This window comes from Sipha flava, unplaced genomic scaffold, assembly GCF_003268045.1.
Source record: "Sipha flava isolate LNK unplaced genomic scaffold, YSA_version1 222_pilon_pilon, whole genome shotgun sequence".
Classification (NCBI taxonomy): Eukaryota; Metazoa; Arthropoda; class Insecta; order Hemiptera; family Aphididae; genus Sipha; species Sipha flava.
In genome coordinates this window covers 2,038,879-2,053,263 of record NW_020272853.1, presented here as the reverse complement: position 1 = coordinate 2,053,263, position 14,385 = coordinate 2,038,879, and the positions used below count along the sequence as shown (strand labels likewise).

Below are 14,385 nucleotides of genomic sequence, written 5' to 3'. Positions count from 1 at the left end.
TTTCAAGATTTAAACTTTGATTGGTTTATGTTTAAATTTTGTATTGATGAAATTACTTATAATTAGGCTTAGGGACTTCTAGCATTTACATATTTTTTTTAAATATTGTTAAATATAGCAGAGTGCGAAATATATTCGTTCTCGATGCCATGATATCAGATCTAAAATTTGAATGTTCATATTTTTGCATATTTGATAGGTTTTGCAGGAAAGTGCATATTTTAAAATTGTTATGATTATTTTGCATATTTGACAATTTTTTTAAATTTAAAATTAAAAACTATAGATACATATAACTATATATACATATTTCAAATATCGAAAAAAAAATGTACTTAATAATTAGTACTTAATACCTACTTCCAGTAATATGCTATCTGCAAACTACCTCACATATCTCGTTATAATTTTTGTGTAAGTATAAATATTACTATAAGCCCGTATCGATCGTATCTGGATATCGATAAAGATAATAGTTGATATAAAATAATAGATTATTCATTTAGTGTTCAGTTCAGTCGATTGTTATCCGTCGTTATTTTTGCGTCTCGCAACCACGCAACGTCGAATCATTCATAAAACGTACGTATTTTGTAACATTGTGTAATGCCGAAAGTACAACAGTCTACGAGTATTCGACTACAAAGTTTTGTTTCGGAGTTTAAAGATACATTTACATCCGATGGACACGTTTTATTTTGTGTACTTTGTGGTCATTTTTTTTTTTTTTTTTTTTTTTAATGCATATAAATGCATATTTTAATGATTTTAGAAGTATATTTGCATGCATATTTTTGTATTTTTTAGAGCTATAAGTCCCTAAGCCTACTTATAATCTTAATTGATTTGTCTTAAAATGTCATTCTCAATGCTAAGTAAAGCTTACATGTTGAACCTTTCTTTTGTTATGGATGTTCAGAGTCAGTTTTCGATAAACTTTAATTTTTAAAAAGATCTTTCTCCACTTCTGCTGTTGACTAAAAGTAACAGGTACATTTTTAACGCTACCTTGATATAAGGAAAACAATCTTTGACGTTTTTCAAAGAAAAGTTGGTACATCCATCTTTCCCGAGATAAAACTTTTTCAATTTTTTCAAAATCATGTGTTAGATACTCTATGTAAAAATCCTTTAGTTAAATCAATTAATTTTCTAAATGATCATCTAATTTGTGGTTGATTCTAGTTAATACGTATATATAGGATATGCAAATCTTAAAAAACAATAATATTTTTCATTACGCAAACCAATTTTAGAAAATTGAAAAAGTAAAACATAATATTATTTAATTATTTGACAGTTTTATATACATAGTTGTATGATGTATGGTAAAAGTTCTGTTGTGGTGTGGGCCCATAGACTGCAGCCTATATAGCTTAAGCTTATAACCGGCCCTGTGTAAAGGCAGTTATAGGTACTTAAAACTTTTTCTGGGGAAATCATAAAATATAATTTATAAAACTATGAAATTAAAAGATTCTTCAAATTTATTAATTAATTCAAAACTTATAACACGAAATGAAAAATTATAAATAAAATTAATTTTATATTTATTAACATATTATTTCCAAATTAAAAATCTAAAAGTAATATATCAATAGTTAAATACTTTTTAAATCTATAACACTATAATTTACATTCATTTTTACTTTTTACCAAGGAAGTAATTTTCCTTCAAAATCATAAAATCCTCCATTATGTGATTTGTTAATATTTTTTAAAAATGTGCAGATGCCATTGACAGACTGTTCAACTTCAATTGGTGCATTTGGACCACCCATTGTAGTTTTGACCCATCCTGGATGAATGCTCACGGTCAGTATTCCATTATTCTTAAGATCGACACTCAATGATTTTGTGGCCACATTTATAGCAGCCTAATAAAGTAAAACAATAGAAAAAATTAATTTAGTCACATGATTGAAAACTTTATTAATTATTTTTTTATTTACTTATAACTACTATCATGGTAAAAATAAGTGTTACAATAATAGATACCTAAGTATATAGTGTATAAATGCTAATTGAGGACACTCAATATCTTTGTGTAAAATTTTACAATTTAAAATCTGTTTTTTAGTTGGTTTTTATTAGATACATAAAAATACATATTTTTATGATCTTTGAATTTTTTAAACTTAATTAGACATAACTTAATAATACATGCACATTATAATTTTTTTTTCTTAAATGGTAACAACCTATTTAAACCACTAATTACCTTTTGACTAATTTTTTTAATGAATTTTAGTAGCTTAACCAACTTCCTAAGTCCAAAATTGACCAATTTATAGCAATTTAAAAAAACAATGGTAAAATTAACAGGATTTTCAGTATTTTTATGGTAATTCTGAAAATAATTGTTCTAGAGTTATTCAGACTTAACATTTTTACCCCTATTTATTAAAATGAGATTTACACATTATTGTAATTTAAACTACTGCTAATTTTTACTTAAATTTGTGTAAGAATTATAACTTATAGCATAAAAACCGTAAATAAGTATATTATTTATTTCGTTAGATACATTAAATGGATCTAGCAGAAGTTAAGACAACTATTAGAACAATTTGTACGTTAAATTATTTAATACTAAATAAATTTAGAATTAAATTTGATATTAATTATTAATACATTTCATATCATTCCATATCATTCCAATAGATCCATTTAATGTAGTTGACTTTTAGAAAACACTTATTAAAATTCTAATATCATGATAAAATTACTTTGCTTGTTCTATATGGATAAAATCCACCTTGATCATTCAATGTGATGGAACCCAAAATTGAACTCATGTTAACAATTACAGCTTTATTTACACCAGTAGATGATTGATTTTTTTCTGAAGCTAATTTCATTAATGGTAATAATGCCTAAGAAAATGCGTAAATGAAATAATTATTTAAATTATATATTTATAAATACCAATTAAAACATTTAACTTTTGAGTATATAACCTGTGTGAGCATTATAGGACCAATAGTATTTATTTTAAAATGGTTTAATAAATCTTCAGATTTTACTAAACCAATCCTAGTAAATTTTGATGATATTCCAGCGTTGTTAATTAAAACATTAAGACCATTATCCTTCACGATATTTGAAACTTGAGAAGCCAAATTGAAAAATGAACCATGATCAATAAGATCTAAAATAATTTAAATAAAAAAACCTTAATAAATCTTACATTATAAATACAAATAATACAATATTTAAACTAATAAAACAATAATAAACAAAAGTAAAATATAAAATAATTTTATTACTTCCTAGAGTATTTTTTATCGAGAAATAATTTAAAAAAATGATTGTAAAATATATCTTTAATTAAAATTACTTTACAAAAAAACATAAATATAATGATTTTAAAAAACAAAAAATTGCATAGATTAGTTAGAATTTAACTATATGTATCTGATTAAAAACCAAATAATTTTAATTTTAAATTATATTTCATGATTAAATTTATCAAATGCTTCAGTTTAATTAATTTAAACTACATATGTTTATATAAATTTCCAAAGAATGAAAGTTTGGAAAAAAGTCAAAATATAGGAAAAAATAAACAATACAATCAACTTTAAACAGTATGACATGAATTTCAAAGCAAATTATTAGAGATAGCTATATGTTAAACAACTAAACATATTATAACCAATACAAGTAGGTTATACAAAAAAGTAGGGTACACAAAATGCTATTATTCAAAATTAAGGATTACATTTTAGATTCACAGTTAATGATAATTTTAGTTAATTTAGACTAACGATTTTACAATTTCACAAAATGTATAAATATATACTAATATAAACATAATAATTATATTAAATATATTTAATAATAAATATATACTATATAATAATGTATATTCCACAACATAAACTTTAAAAAAAACATTGTTCTACTAGAAGTTCATTTTAATGAATTACTGGAGTGTTATAATTATACATACATTAACATGAACACTACATGAACTTAAAGGTATGGTAAACGTATAGAAACATGTTATTGTAACATAAAATAATAATGTTAAATCATATACAGCTGCAAATTTTGAGCTGTGTTCATAAGTCATGGAAAATGCAGAAAGTGACATTAATTGGAGAAAATAGAACAAAAATTATTGAAGAATTAATAAAAACTAGAATAACCGATTTAAACATCTAGTAATGATAGAACTGAGTTATATATGATATGGAGGCATGATCATACACACAATTAAAAGAAGGAGGTCTTAGTTTATCCAAAAATATCAACAAACCCCTAAAGAAGGAAAAATGTCTAATTTTTTTTGTAGAATTCATTGACTTGAAATTTAACTATATTTATATATATGAAGTCAATAGATATAGTGCAAGAAAAAATAATTTTTAAAGGAAATTAGGGAAAAAGGTAAATAAAAATAAAACAAAATGGAATACCATCTCAAGTACATATGATCAATTACCTACATCTATGTAAATAAATAGGTGATAAAGCAGTCATTTTTTTAAAAATATCTCATAATGTATGCCTATGTAAAAGAATAGGGAAATCATTTTATAGTCACAATGATGTGTCATAATATAGTTTTAAGAATTAATTATTATATAATATCTTATGGTTATTAATTATATTATAAATAAAAAAACATTTTTATATTTATCGCACTTTTTCATAATTAATATTACTATATCTATTTATGTATTAACATTTAAAGTACCTATATTGATATTATATTTTTAACTACAATTAATGCAACTACTTGTTACAAGAATAAAACAATATTGTTTATAGACAATAAATATAACATATTAATTATTTTTTTTATTGATAATATTAATTTAGAAATAGTTTAAGAATAATGATTAATAAGAAAAAGAATAATAATTTCAAACTCGAGGAGGATGTAATAAAAAAAAGTTAAAATAAATTATAAATTTAAGTATGCTATCATTATTTTTATAAAAATTATTAATTCAAAATAAATCTACTTATTTATAGAAATAGTTAAATTATTTACCTGCTTCCAGAATGTGAAGTTGTGAATTACTTTCCAATTGCATTAACTCCTAAAAAATATGAAAAATTAATTCATAACATAATGAACTTATAAGTGCCGCAACTAAGATCTTAGGGCCCCTATGATAAGGTAAGTCTGAAGCCCTAAAACTATTAAACTATTCATAGTTATTTTTTTTTCAATACAGGTTACTTACTACTTACCTATCATTAAACGTGCTATACAATTTTTTCACGCTAAAAATACCCTATTAGATTTACGTAAATTGACGCCTGTGATGGGGCCCTTTTTGGGTTTCAATGTTAGATATCACCATCCAGACCGGTTGTTGTGCCATTTTTGCGTTGTTGCGAACATTAGTCAGATTATTTTGTTCTAGATTCCTATTTAGTTCTTCAAAATAATACAAAAAAACTATTTAAACTTCAAAACTTCAATTTTTTTTTTAATGTCTTAGATCTACCATATTATTTTCTATTTAATATTGAAAGGAATTATATAAATTATATAGATTTTATTATTTTTGTAAATAATTATAATGTAGTTTTCAACTAACTTTTTAGTTTTGCCTTCTAGGAAAGTCAAAAATGTATGGATATTTTAAAATATTTTTTATTTCAAATTTCGATTATTTTAAAGTTTCATCTTAATTTTTAAATAGGTATATGTTTATTGCGCAACAGAATCTATGTAATCTATGTAACGCACAAGGTCTTATAACTGGTTTTTGGAATTGTAATAACTTAGTAATTAAAATCAAATAAATATTAACCTAAAATACATGTAAGAAACATAAATGACGTAACAGTGATGGTAACGTAAATAGTAAAATTTTTTAGAAATACTCAAGCCTCAATTTTAATATATTATAAGAAATAAAGTGGTTAATTTCATGAAGTTTTGGAATATGGTCTGAATATAAATATTTAATTATATAACATATATATATATATTAGGTAGCGGCGGACCCAGGGGAGCAAAGGGGCATTTGCCACCCACCCAAGGCCAAAGTCTATTGTTGCCGCCAGATATTCATTTTTCAATTTTCCAAGAGTTTCATTGATTTCTATACGCGCGTTTGTTGTGTAAAATGTAAACATTATGAAATCTCATGTTCACAGTGATAGACCACTTCGCAAATAAGAAGCGGCGTTTAGAATTTGTTGTTTAAACTTTATACTTTAAATTATTTAATAAATATTGGTTTTTGCTAAATGGTTTATTTAAAAATTTAAACCAGGTCTCATATATATATATAAAAATTTTAATTTAGTTTAATTCATTTTAATTTAATAGTAAAAAAAACTTGTAGTAACATATAATTGTCTCTATAATTTCTTATTAAATATTTTTAAAACTTGCATGTTTGTATCAAAATTGGTCTAATATGCATTTAAATATTAAAAAAAGTTAAATATGTAAAATATGCAACTAAAATTTGTAAATAATCTTGTATGACTATGAAACAAATGTCAAAACTTAGTTATGTTTTGAATGATTATTGAAAAACATGTAAACTCCAAGAAGTTACTAGCTTCTAACTTTAGACTAATATTGAACTAAACTAATGCTGTACATTTTTTTCCACTTCTGCCCCCCCCCCCCAAATTAAGCACTGGATCCACTGATATTAGAATGCAAAAATGAATTAACTAAAAACTATAAACTATATTTAACTGTATATATACCTAATCTTTGTGAGTAGGACTACAAATAAATGAAACCAATAAAAAAAAACTTTAATATTAACAATGACTCAATAACCATATAAAAATACAATGAACGACAGCTTTACAAATAAAAAGATATAATTTAATGATAAAAATAAAGAAGAGTAATTATCAGGCAATTCAAATAATATTGACAAAATTATAAAAAAATAAATAAAAATATGAAAGGAAAAGCGAGGGTTTAACCAATAACACCGAATTATTTCAATGGAAATAAAAATGGCAAACTTTATTTTAAACAATATTTAATGGTAATGCGGGGAGAGAAACAGTCTCGGCGAGAATTTAAGCTAATAGAGGAAACTCGAGTGCACGCTGTACACATTAGGCGAAAAAACGCGAGTGTAGGTACGCAGTACATTCTCGGGTTACAGGCACTCATATTTTTGTGTCAGTACTTCGGTTTACAGTAGTCTGGCATTCATAAACTAGTGTTAGAAAATACTTAATATATATTCATAAACAAATCATATGGGCTTGTAAATATAATTTTCATTGGCTCCTGATCTGACTGAAACTTTTTATTTTTACGCAAATGGCTCTTAAATTTAGCTATTAGCGAGCCCTTTTTTTTTCATTAACTCGGTTACTAAACATACTAGTTTTCCGCATAATCGAACCCATGCATGTTGATTTATTTCCTGTCCTTGTAGTACGAATGCTTCATGTTCCATACAACGGGTTCATTTTGGTATAACTTCAAAAACTTTAATATCAATTTATGGGACCAATCATACATGACGAAAAGCACAACGGAAAAAATAGCGTCGAATATCCTAAAATGTACTAGTATTAACTGGGTGCTCTCGTGATGCCGGTTAACAAACATCAATAATTGGAATAAAAAGGATAAGAAAATTCTTATCTTTGTTCATAAGGAACAGATTATACTCTATTCAAGAATAAATCGGTTTGTATATAGGTACTCGACGTGTGAATGTAATTAAGGAAATATATGGTCAAAGATATGGGTAGGTGAATAGAAAAACCATGGTAAAAACTAACTAGTAGTGGGAAAAGTATGCGCGGTGACATGTTTTTATCCACCGCCTAGTATACTTTTAAATTGAATACAATTATAATTGTATTCAATAATTACCCATTAGGAATTTTAAATAATATTGAAAAAAATTGTACATAGATTAAAATAAAAATATAATATAATAAAAATATTTTATAGAATAATATCTATGTAAAAGATATAACATATACTTAAAAACAACATACTACCGATCTAAATACTATATTTTCTATGTTTATCGTTTTAAAACAATTTCAAGATTAAAAAAAATGTTTTTTATGCAGGCATAATTTAAATTTCCCACTTATAAAATTTCCTCCATGAGCGTTATCATTGTTAGTTCCAAGTCATCGTTAGATAATGACGATGAATAACATCAAGGTATTTCCTTTATTCGGTTTCATTTCATTGGAAATATACACTCTTTTACTCTACACTCAGTAGTCAGTACTCGTAATTGGTAACTGATTAACAATTCAATTCTTAATTAATATTCCATTTTCGTCTAATTTAATTGTGTTATTGTTTACAATTTTTATATTAATATTTATAAAAATTAAAAAGAATTTTTTTACTAGTTTTTATACGTCAATACAATAATTTTATAATGGCTCCTGTTGAACCTAGTGAGTATAATTACCTTAGCTTTTCCTTTATCTCTGCATGTCGCGAATACATTATCCACCTTAAACGATTGATTTGTTAACAAATGTTTCACCAATCCTAGACCTATTCCTCTATTTGCTCCAGTGACTAATATTGAACACATCTTGTTTTTCGCCGATTGAATGAATAAAATATAACTTGTGCTTACAATAGGTAACCATAAAATGGAAACCATTCCATACCAAAGTTACATAATGTTCATGATAGTATTTTTCTCTTGGATTTTTGAAAATAACTTCCCGCACTGATAAATCATGTTTCTTATCAAGCATACATTTCCGTCATTATTCATTTAGAAATTTTTATTGTCAATGAACTAGTTATTACATAATAACTAGTTTTAATTTTCGTCGTAAATATAAAATTTTTTTTAAAATGTTTTTAGCTCGTTCCTTATCAACTAAAATTTTTCAAAATATTGTAGATGTAAAGTCATTAGTAAGCAATAAAAATTACTTATTAAGAAAATTGAGTATGTAAATAGTTAAAACTATTATTTAAACGCTATTAAATATTATGATACTGTATGGCAACAAAATTCAGATTATGTAACATGATGTGTTATATTCATTATTTTTAATAATGTACATTTTTTTTAATATTAATTTAAATGCAAATATTTTGCTTTGAAATCTGTGATTCTTGTACTTTTCCTTGTGTGACTCATCAATTCATGACTAATATATTACATAGTAACATTACTCAAATTTGTTATATTCTGTGTATAACTTATATGAGTCAAATAGATTTACTACGATGTAAATCTATTTTAATCATATAAATCATACATAAAATGAAAAATATGATTCATGTTTATTGTTTTGATATATGTTTCATATGATTAGATTATATTTATTATAAAATAAAATATTTTCATCCTATATATTAAATATAAAAACTCCAAAACATATTACATAATGTATAGTAATATTATTATAAGTTTTAAATATACTTCATTGCAGTCTTTTGATAAAATATATTTTTTTATCCAAAAATTCTTTAAAAATGTGTTATTAAAAAACAAATTATAAACATAATTTTAAACAACATGACCTAAATGATATACCTCAATTAAACAAAATTAATATGTTGACTATAAATTATATGGTAAATTAATAATAATAAAAAGTGTATTGCCTCTCCTGTCGGTAAAAAAATGTACAAATTTAAATTTTTTTACAAGAAATATGTAATATTATATTGCTAATAATGAAATGTATATTATTAAAATATGATATACATTAGTAATGAATTACAATAAAATTTTAGTTTATGAGAATATATAATCTTAAATATGTATATTTTGTAATTTATGTTTATATTTTAGGTACCCAATATGATTTTGATCTTTTAGTAATAGGCGGAGGATCTGGTGGTTTAGCTTGTGCTAAAGAAGCAACAAGTTTTGGGAAAAAAGTTGTTGTTTTAGATTTTGTTATCCCATCAGAGCAAGGAACTACATGGGGCATAGGTGGTACTTGTGTAAATGTGGGTTGTATACCTAAAAAACTAATGCATCAAGCTGCATTATTAGGTGAATCAATTCATGTAAGTCAATAATTACATTTATATTTATTCCAATTTTTTACTTTGTTTAAGTTCTTAATTTTATGTTTTTAAAATTGATTTTATGTATAATTAATAATAATAATTATAGGAAGCTCGTAGTTATGGATGGAATGTACCAGATTCCATTTCTTTTGATTGGGGAACTTTAGTGGATTCTGTACAAAATCATATTAAATCTGTTAATTGGGTTACACGAGTTCAATTAAGAGACAAGTATTTATTATTAATAATTTCTTTCAAATTTCAAATAATTAATTCATTATCAATGATTTTTACAGAAAAATTGAATATGTCAATGGACATGGTGTATTTGAAGATAAACATACAGTTGTAGCAAAGATGAAAGGTGGAAAAGAACGAAGATTAACAGCTAAAGATATTTTAATAGCTGTTGGTGGTCGTCCAAGGTATCCTGATTTTCCAGGATGTAAAGAGTATTGTATTACTAGTGATGATTTATTTTCACTACCTACCCCACCTGGAAATACTTTAGTTATTGGAGCTGGATGTAAGTAATATTATACTTTTTATTTAGTATTTACTACATAATACCTACATTTATTTAATTTAACTTTTTAGACATTGGATTAGAATGTGCAGGGTTTTTAAAAGGTTTGGGATATGAAGCAACTGTTATGGTACGGTCTATGGTTCTTAGAGGTTTTGATAGAGATATGGTAAAATTAGTTCAAGCTGAAATGGAAAGTAAAGGTGTAAGATTTTTCATTGGAAAGAAACCTGTCGAAGTATCCAAGAAACCAAATGGTAAATTATTAGTAACGTGGACTGGTGATGAAGTAAGTAACTATTATGAACTAATGAATTACAACATTTGTTATATAAATTTTGTTTTAGGATGGGCAAGGAGAATTTGACACAGTTCTTGTAGCTACTGGACGTAGACCTCTCTCGGATGAATTAAAATCATCTGTTATTGGATTACATACTCATCCAGAGTCTGGTAAATTTATTGTTCAAAATGAACAGACCAATATTCCCAATATCTATGCAGTTGGTGATGTATTGCATGTAAGTATTGGGCATATAAATTAAATATATTACTTAAATAATCAATATGAAAGTCAAATAAAATAATACTTAAAACCACTAGTACCATCTAATTCATATCTATTTTTATATTTCAAACGTTTTATTGGTTTTCTGATGATTTTTAAATTTGGAGTAAGACTAGATTGTATTAATTTTACTATTGTATGGGTGTTTTTTTATGTGTATAATTACAATTTTACTAGAAGACTTACTCCAATCATCAAATGGAAGGGTGGTTTTGGTTATCAAATATTATCTTGTAAGTATACTTTAAGGTAGTGCTTCCCAAACTTTTTAGATTCAAGGCACCCTTTTTAATCTAAGGTTTTTTCAGGATGCCCTTTTCCAAGCCATAGTATGACTAATCATAAGGAAAATTTTAGACCCGATAATATTTCATGACGACGCGGCGCCCCAGGGCGCCGCGGCACACATTAGGAACCATTAGGAACCGCTGCTTTAAGGGGTCATTTTTTTTATTCGCTCTAAGGTTTTCCAAATAATTGAAAAAAATTATGAAAATTACAAATTTAAGCTCTTTATCTGCTACATTTACAGATTAAGACATATCCATATGCCAACAAATAACATGCTCCATTTTTTTTGCATATTACTCAAAAAAGAAATAATCTTAAACTACTAATATTTTTTTTTAAAAAAAAAATGTGCTTGTAATATATTTATTACATATATTTAAAATTATAGAGTTTCACCTAAATAATGAAAATATGACACTAAGTTTCTGCTAAATTGTTCTTTCTTATAATTATTTATTGTATGTAATACATTTCAATACTATTCAATGTTCACTTTATTTTTCAATGATAAGGAAAGACCTGAGTTAACACCTGTAGCAATTCAAGCTGGAAAACTATTAGCTAGGCGTTTGTATGGTGGCAGTCAAGAATTAATGGATTATGATGATATTGCTACAACCGTTTTTTCTCCTCTTGAATATGGCTGTGTTGGTCTTACAGAAGAAGAAGCAATTAAAAGATATACTGAGGATAATATTGAAGTAAGTTGCATATTTATGAATATACACCTCATTCTTAGGTAAATCATTCTTATTGCAATTATTTATAAACCTGTTTGAATTATAATTATTGTGAAACTGATTTGTATAATTTAGGGTACAAAAAGGTCTGCATATGGCTCACAACACTTTTTTAAATATTTTTTTATTGTAGTATATATTAATTGAAACATATTTTTTTCTATATTGTGTCCTTTACTCATATTACATCAATTACTTACACTTAATTTTTTTTTCCTTGAAAAGAATAATAATGTCATCAACAATCATCCCTTTTCATTAATTTGGTAATATTGCTAATTTTTTTACTATAATTATATTAATTGTTAATTAAATAATTAATTTTAAAATTCAAATAAATAGATTATTTGAATAAATGTATTTGAGATCAATTCATTAGAACTTCTTTAACTTTCAAATGTATGTATAGATATTATGTATTATTAAGAAAGTTGTCTAGTCAATTAGTTGTGATTTTTTTTTTTTTAATTTTTATATGGTTCTAATATTATATTTATTCTTTTACTTCCTATAATTTTATTTATATTTTTATGTGGTAACCTAGGCTCCATATTTTTATAAATATTATATTGTTTAATTATTTAGGTGTATCATGCATATTACAAACCTACAGAGTTTTTTATTCCGCAAAAAAATGTCAAAAATTGTTATTTAAAAGTAATAACTCTGTTAGAAGCTCCACAAAAAGTTTTGGGTATGCATTTTATTGGCCCTCAAGCAGGTGAAGTTATACAAGGTTATGCTGCAGCTATAAAGTAAGTATAGATTTTATATATATATATATATATATATATATATATATATATATATATATATGCATGTATGTATTATTTGTATATTCATTTTGTATGTGATATATTTTTAACAGGGCTGGATTAACTTTTGAACATCTAAAGAATACTGTAGGTATTCACCCTACAATATCTGAAGAATTTACTAGAGTAGGTATTACCAAACGATCTGGCGATGATCCTACCCCACAAAGTTGTTGTAGTTAATCTTTTTTTTTTTCGTGGAGTGCATAATAAACAAAAAATAATAATAGTAGTTTTTCATTCAAATCATTCCTGTGGTAAAGGTATTAACAATTAATTATAGTATATGTATTTGTATCCATTAAACGCAATAAATTTTATTTCAATATTTTACCATATAATATTCTTAATTATTATTATCTTTTAATATTTATAACTATATTAATAAAAGTTATTTACAAAAATAAAATTATCTTATAATTGGAGGACTATAAATAATTTTAAGCAAGTTAGTGCAATATTTTTGATGGAGTTATAAAAAATTTACTGAATTAAATTAATTATTTATTAGGTTTAGTTCTTTAATAACTCGATTAAAGCGTGTATTTTTTTGTTGACTTATTATTATTTATTATTTTTATATTATTATTAATATAATTAATATAATATTCAAAAAGTTATAAAAATCTGGATAGGACAATTCATATTATTATTATTATTATTTTTTTTTTTTTTTATAGAATATTGAAACTTTTCTGGCAATGTATAAAATGTATATATATATTTAATATACAGAATACTCACTGTTTTTAACTCTAAAACTTAATAATAATAATATTTTTTAATTATTTTTATGTATCCTAAACTAAATACATTGACTTATTCAAAATTATAAAAATAATAAATATTACAAAAAAGGAGGATAAATATTAATCATACAAAATACATTGTTCTACTTAAACATTAGATTAATTGGTTTCAAGTTAACTTCATAAATTATATAATATAAAATATTAAAACATAACTAAACAAAGAAATTTAAAGAATTGATAGAAGAAATGAAACATTTAATTTGTTGTTCCAAAATTAAATAAAAACTATTAAGAATAAAAATGATTCATAATTTTATTATCAAAAAATGTATTGCCTGAAAGTACAAATTTACAACTTGAAAAATAATAGAAATGAAAAATATTTAATTGTAACATCAACATAATCTGTAGTTGCAGTAGTATTAGGTTAACCATTGCTTTGGTAGATTGCGATGACGTATTTCAAAATGTATATAAATCGTTAATATAATAAAATTTTTTTTTAAATTCATTCTTTTTGACTAATTACAAACTTATTGAATTATCTTATATTGTTTAGTAGCATATTAAAACAATTAATATATTTTAAATTAAATAACTCATTAATTAGACAAACAAATACCTAATTTAATATTTTGATAGCTTTTCTAACTTAAGAGAAAATTGTAAAGCGAAAAATTAAATATCTAAAATTGTTCAATATTCCTAAGTTTATTATCA

General features: G+C 24.3%; 2 protein-coding genes across 2 annotated transcripts; one reads left to right on the top strand and one right to left on the bottom strand.

Moving 5' to 3' along the window:
* Nucleotides 1–1,652: 1,652 nt before the first annotated feature.
* LOC112683256 (C-factor) lies at nt 1,653–8,639 on the bottom strand. Its single transcript, XM_025554179.1, has 5 exons — nt 8,397–8,639; nt 5,006–5,054; nt 2,961–3,151; nt 2,730–2,876; nt 1,653–1,877 (listed from the first exon to the last, which is right to left on the bottom strand). The coding sequence occupies exons 1-5, from the start codon at nt 8,595–8,597 to the stop codon at nt 1,653–1,655; spliced, it is 813 nt and encodes a 270-aa protein (XP_025409964.1). The 5' UTR covers nt 8,598–8,639.
* LOC112683255 (thioredoxin reductase 1, mitochondrial) lies at nt 8,166–13,244 on the top strand. The gene is made up of 9 exons (XM_025554178.1): nt 8,166–8,382; nt 9,750–9,970; nt 10,080–10,204; nt 10,270–10,499; nt 10,571–10,788; nt 10,847–11,020; nt 11,871–12,059; nt 12,684–12,853; nt 12,967–13,244. Exons 1-9 carry the CDS (start codon nt 8,364–8,366, stop codon nt 13,094–13,096), a joined length of 1,476 nt encoding a protein of 491 aa, XP_025409963.1. The 5' UTR covers nt 8,166–8,363; the 3' UTR covers nt 13,097–13,244.
* Nucleotides 13,245–14,385: the final 1,141 nt, after the last annotated feature.